The 6,378-nt window shown below is 39.6% G+C and overlaps 1 protein-coding gene across 1 annotated transcript; it reads right to left on the reverse strand.

Annotated features, from left to right (window-relative positions):
- Nucleotides 1-1,676: 1,676 nt before the first annotated feature.
- Nucleotides 1,677-5,263, reverse strand: LOC128630843 (uncharacterized). The gene is made up of 5 exons (XM_053679143.1): nt 4,331-5,263; nt 3,756-3,872; nt 3,313-3,367; nt 2,872-3,076; nt 1,677-2,587 (listed from the first exon to the last, which is right to left on the reverse strand). The coding sequence occupies exons 1-5, from the start codon at nt 4,381-4,383 to the stop codon at nt 2,271-2,273; spliced, it is 747 nt and encodes a 248-aa protein (XP_053535118.1). The 5' UTR covers nt 4,384-5,263; the 3' UTR covers nt 1,677-2,270.
- Nucleotides 5,264-6,378: the final 1,115 nt, after the last annotated feature.

Consider the following 6,378-nt stretch of genomic DNA (forward strand, 5'->3'; position numbering starts at 1 on the left):
CTTCAGTGTTGTTAATGAAGCCAGTTGTCGATGGGAAGAAACTGTTTTTGTGGCGTGGGTTTTTGGACTTGATGGACTGCAGCCTATTTCCAGAGCGGAGTGCCTGGAAAAGTTTGTGTCCAGCGTGAGAGGGGTCAGCCATAATCGTAACTGCCCGTTTCAGGGTCCTGGAAGTGCACAGATAATGAAGGGGTGGCAGATTGCAGCCAATGACCTTCTCAGCAGAGCGAATGACATGCTGCAGTCTGTCCTTGTCCTTTTTCAGTGGCAGCAGTGTACTAGATGGTGATTGAGGAGGTGAGTATGGACTCACCATACTGATGATGGAGGTGTAGAAGTGCACCATAATTGTCTTTGGTAGGTTGAACTTCAGTTGCCACAAGAAGTACACTCTGATTTTTTTAATGAGAGACCTGATGTTCAGCTCCCACTTGAGGTCCTGGGCGATGATAGTTCCCAGGAAGCAGAAGGAGTGCACAGTATCGACTGGGGAGTCACACAGGATGATGGGGGCAGGTGGGGCTGGGTTGTTCTTGTTTAAAACGTTTAAAATTTAGAGGTATGCATATTGTCTTTCAGTCGTTCCATGACACACTGTTAGTAACTCAGGTTAGTACTTTGTACTAAAACAGCCGCAGAGCTAACAGCTAAGCGAATAAATAAGGCCAAACGCGTTCACCTAGCCACCTACAGTCGGGTGTGAAGTCTACAAGTTGCTCAGTGCTGCGTTTTCTCTCCACTTCTGTAGTTCTCCGTCATTAAATGCAGTTCAGAGACGGCTTCCATTACACCAATCACCAGTCCTCAGTGAGTAACCCGCTCGCCAAGTACAACCTGCTACCTTTAACAGACCGACGCGGTTAGCCACGCCCATGGACGCCAGGTATATTATCAGGTAGGATAATATGATTTGGTTGGAATATGATTGGTTGCGTGGTGGGTGGAGCCACGAGAGAGCGCTCTACATAGAGTTTAAATCTATTACTTCATCCCCAGTGAAATCCTCTTATACAGAGACTAAGGGTCCATAGAGTAGGATTCAGTCATTATCTACATCATTTAATTCACTTGAGTGACACCTGTTTATAATAGTTTCACATAAAATCACAAATATTATAGCTTAAAAATGCAACTCATACAATTTTTTTTTAAATAAAATATATATTTTTTAAATGTATAAAATAAAACTTGTGTCCTATGTGGTGGTGTAGTGGCTAGCACAAGGACAGATTTAGTGATTTGTCGAATCCTAGACAAAATATAGGGATGGGGCCCACATTTCAGTGTTTTAACATCAATATTTAAAATTTCAGCTTATGTTATTTAGCATTAACAGCAATAATCAGACGTGTACAGGGCCAAAAAGTGGCCCTGGACTTTCTGGCCCAGAGCGGACCACCACACCCAGTCCAATACGCCACACATGAAGTAAGCATTCTGATGGCATTTTTAGAAAAAACATAATTAATTAGAAAAAAGTAAAAATAAAACTTTCTTAACTATAAGTTTATGCAGCATTTTGGGGGCCCTTGCTAGCTCGGGGCCTAAGGCAATTGCTGCCCCTTCACTTGTCCATTTGCTATTACTATATTAATATTTACGAGGGGCACCTACACTCAGATTGTGTTTTTGCTTTGTGCAGGATAATAAAATACATCAAAAATGCACTCGGGATAAACATTGTGTACATGGACTTTTTAATAATGCTCTAAAATGATTAGCAAAAGGAGACTTCATAATCTTGCTTACAAATCAGAATATATAACTTCAAATAATAATAAACACAGGAAGACATTTCTGTAACCCATCATTCACAACAGCCTTTAAATCTGTTTGCTTGTTCATCTGTAATAGAAAAAAAATTATACATGCATACAAAAATAAATTTCCAGCCCAGCTACACATTTGAGGTTTCATGCTAACTGCAATTCTACCTGCTTTTTATAGTTATAGGTGTGGGTCACATTTCTTCTGTCATATTCTGCAGAGAGCATAATAAAGCACACCCTTCTTCTTTTTTCCCCTGGTTTCACAGACAAGGCCTAAGCCTAGTCCCAGACTAAAATGTATGTCTGAGCTGTTTTAACTGAAAGCTACTTGCACGGACGGATCTTAAAACACGTCAGTGCCATTGTTTTATCTCAGGATGTGCACCAGAAATATATTTTTTCTAAAGACACGTTTATAAAAGCTACTGAAATGTCCTAATTGATCGAAGGCCTAATCCTGGCTTAATGTAAACCCTGTCTGTGAAACCGGGCCTTTATCTTCTAGTGAAGTAGAAGAACATTCATTGAGCCTGTAATAAACTTTAAAACAATGTTTAAATAGTAAAAAATTAAGGACACTAATGTAGTAAGTGCTGAAAGCATCACGGTGAATATAGTCACAAACAAGGTCAAATATTTCACAAGACCTTGAGCAGGGATAGTTGTGACTTTCACAATATAACATCCTCTACACAACACCAGCAACGATGAACTAAACCTGTTCTGAGACCAGGAGCTATGCTGAAAGAAGTGAGAGCAGCACCTTGCACAGGAAGAATCTTTCCTCCCACATGTCTGATACACAGAGGCCACAGACTCTAATAAACAAAGTAATAACATGTTTTAATGTAAAATCACTGAACACAGGATTAAATGTCAAATTCAAATGCTGCTGTTCATTCCTGATTCATGTAGTAAATATTCCTGAAGGAACAGGACCATTGTACAGAGTCACCACAAGCTGGACCACGAACAGAACAGAAAAGCAGCAGATGTACATGATACTAAACTCGAACTTAAAACTAAAAGTGTTCCTATCTAAAACTATTTCCTCTCTCTGAAGTGAACCTGACGGAATAAAGCCATGACTCAGAGCTCTTACTGTTGTGCAGTGTGTTAGCGAGATCTGTGTGGTTCATGTTCTTCAGGACGTGCAGTGTGATCTTCAGCGCTCCGTCTCTGACACTGTGCAGATCCTCCTCATCCTCCACCTCCCTCTCAGTGCATGCTGGGTAATCTGGACTCAGGAGCTTCCTAAACCTCTTCAGCTCATTCTTTATCAGAGTGATGACTTTGTGTTCCAGCTCCTGGTTAGAAACACACAGGAACACATCTCAATATTATAATGTTACACACTGAGAGATGCTTTTATTTTATGAAAAGAATAAAAGTCTTTTTCTATTACCACAGTTACAGCTGAAATTCTGTCTGATTACCCATAATGCTGCTGCACATCAATAAATCAGCAAATTGTCATGATCTTAAATAAAAAAAACCTGCAACCTGCTCACACACAAGTTACACACATTAAAAAGACACACACCTTGAATATGGAGTCCAACTGATTTCTGCTGAGGTTTGATTTCTTCTGTTGTGGTCTGTGAAGAAATAAAACACATGATGTAATATAGACTATATGTATTCATAGCTGCACAACACACACTAATAAATACAGAGACAGATATATAACACTATCCTCTTAACACAATACACTGATTTCACTATTTATGAATAAAACAGTGATCTAGTCATTAATGTCCAGGTGTAAATGTTGTTGTGTAGCACCACAGACCCTCCAGCTCAGGGACTGCAGGCTGAACTGAACTCTTAAAGCAGTTTTCCTCACTGCCAGTCCGAGAGCTGCAGCACTGCACAGTTTAGTGTTTTACTGCTTCAACACCTGATAAAGATCATGAAGGGCTTCAGAATGAGACCAGTGAGTTTGATCAGGTGGAACACTGCTGTAAAACACCTCACTGTTCTGACCTCACATCAGGAGAATTGGCTCTGTCTCTGAAGTCAAATGGATGATCCATTGACCGGTCACTCTTTATGGACACACAGATGGGTTCTGGTGAGTCTGATCTCTTTCCCTCCATCATTCTAGAATTAAACAGAAATATCAGCAATAATTAATACTCTGCTGTCTCAGCACTGTTACACAATGTGTTCATCATTAAACACCAATAATTCCATCTTTTTAATTCAGCTCCAGTCTGCACACTTATTCAAACAGGAGACACGCCCCATACCTCAGGAATTACACTGATATCAGGAGTCCCAATCACAGATAACTGACTCAGCTGGGTCTTAAAGCCTGTAGAGTTCACTGACTCAAAGCTACACTGCTCTTAACCTCCACATTACACAGTCCTTTTTACTCTTCTCTCAGTGAATGATTTCTCTAAACTGTACTTAGATCAGATCAGTGATATATTCACTGCTATTAAACACCTTAAACCAAAGTCTAGTTCCTCTGTTAACTAGTGAGTGTTTAGAGATACAGATCTGTTCCATGAGACGGTGGGTGTTTATTGCTGGTGAATGGAAAAGTAACTCACCTCTCGTCTCTCTTTAAGTCCTGTTTTCCAGACACACTCATGTTGGAGGTCATGTCTCCTTCTCCAGATTACAGCAGGACACACGTTTACTTCACTCCAACATCGGTGTGTTAAATCAAACCATGTATCAGCACAGAGTTCACTTACAGGAAATAGTCACGGTATCAAGTCATAAAACAACCTGTGTACATTCAAACTTCAGTACAAACCCACAAAACTCTTCTGCATCTAGTGTACATATAGTGTTTATATATTATAGCTTTAGATGTAGATACTCACTGTGTTTTTACTCCTGAAATGGTGTATTAAATGAAGATTCTGACTTTCACGTTCACTGTCTACCTGTTTATTCTGCAGAGGCGGAGGGGTACTGAGGTAGGGTAATAGACATGGATCAGACAGCTTTCTGATCCATGGAGCTGAGGCCTGCAAATACTGAAAGTAAAAGCCTGAAAACGCTGCAAATACGGAGAACAGAATTAAAAGTCTGGTAAAAGAGATCTGGTAACAAAAGCATTTCAACAAATACTTGAATGGTTACATAAAAAAATAAAGTATATTATCTTCATTAAGTACTTTCCATATACGAATAAGATGTACTTAACGTAATGATTAATAGTATAGCAAATGATAATAGTTTGAGGTCCCTCAAAAAGATATTTTAGACTCTGCTCCTAGGTAACTTCATGTGTTCCCTACGTGGCCTCATCTATTTCACTCGAGAATATCCACAAATAGGGAAGAAGATTACAAAAATAAAGGTAATGTATACAATAATTGTCGTGAACGGGTTTAAAAAAGGGGAGAGAGAGTAATAGTAATCATGTAATATTTCTTGGCTAACTACCACAAACTTGGAACCGAATACCCCTTCAAGGAAACTGCCGTTCCTGAGTTTGGACACACGAGGGCAGTCAAGCTCCATCCAGCACAACGCCGCCTGAAACAGAAGGTAGGTTTGGGCTATTTTACACTGACGAAGCTCATCAGTGTTATTACTGTGCATTGTCTAGTTTTCACGTATCGAGTTCAATACACGGAGCTTCTGAACTGTTTAACAGCATCATCATTATGATTTAATTTTTAAAGAACGCACCCTCTTCTCTAGACATGGAAATGTTGGGGTTTTTTAAGTTTACATTGTCACACAGCAGCTGTACATATATCTGGATATATTATTTCAATGTCCATTCTTAAACACAGATGAACAAACAAAGAAACTAACCACATGAAAAGGTTAGATAGACCAATGATTAAATACTACTCCGTTCAAATGAATACAGACGCCTGCTCAGATACCACAACGTTTAAAAACCTCGACATTCGTCATAAAGGGAACAACCGTCAAGCATACCATCAGGAAACTTATAGAACTCTGAACGTAACGTCATAACAGATCTTATGGCTCACTCCTCCGATTTGACTATATATGTCTGTGCGCGCGCGCCGGGAGACTGACCTAGACACAGTATAAGGACAGCACACAAACACATTTAAAACATATTAACACATTAACATTATATCATGTACATTGCAGTATAGTTATCATAATAAAGTACACAAATTTACTGCTAATAGTAACATTAATAAGATTAGAAAGACATTAATAGTAATTTCATTCTCATCACTGCTCCTACGTAACTTCATGTGTTCCCTAGGTGGCCTCGTCTATTTCACTCGAGAATATCCACAAATAGGGAAGAACATTACAGAGATAAAGGCTTAAAATTGCTTGAATGATAAAAAGTCAATAAATACGAAATCACTAAATAACTTTAAAGGGTTTATTTTCTACAGAACATGAATACAATCCTTTCACTCAAAATAGGACTCCCCGCTGCAGACCCTCCTCCAACGTTTTCAAAAAAGCTCCTAGCGTCATATCTAGCGACTTTTTAGACAAACCTTAGCTACTTTCTGTCGAAGAGAATGGCCAGTACTGCCCGGTGAGTGTGAGGTCCTGCTTTCCCCCCGGAGACACGCCTCTCTCTGCGGCTACTCTGTTCAGTGAGGGGCAGAGAGGAGCAGCACATTCATTCACTTCTAAC

Source organism: Ictalurus punctatus, unplaced genomic scaffold (assembly GCF_001660625.3).
Source record: "Ictalurus punctatus breed USDA103 unplaced genomic scaffold, Coco_2.0 Super-Scaffold_100068, whole genome shotgun sequence".
NCBI classification, from domain to species: domain Eukaryota; kingdom Metazoa; phylum Chordata; class Actinopteri; order Siluriformes; family Ictaluridae; genus Ictalurus; species Ictalurus punctatus.

Bases quoted from the DNA above. Each gene is read 5' to 3' on its own strand.
- LOC128630843 (XM_053679143.1), bottom strand. From the start codon at position 4,383: ATGACCTCCAACATGAGTGTGTCTGGAAAACAGGACTTAAAGAGAGAC. The intron at 3,368-3,755 runs GTCAGAACAGTG...ATTTCTTCACAG, and splicing joins GCCAATTCTCCTGATGTGAG to ACCACAACAGAAGAAATCAA. The intron at 3,077-3,312 runs GTGTGTGTCTTT...GTTTCTAACCAG, and splicing joins AGTTGGACTCCATATTCAAG to GAGCTGGAACACAAAGTCAT.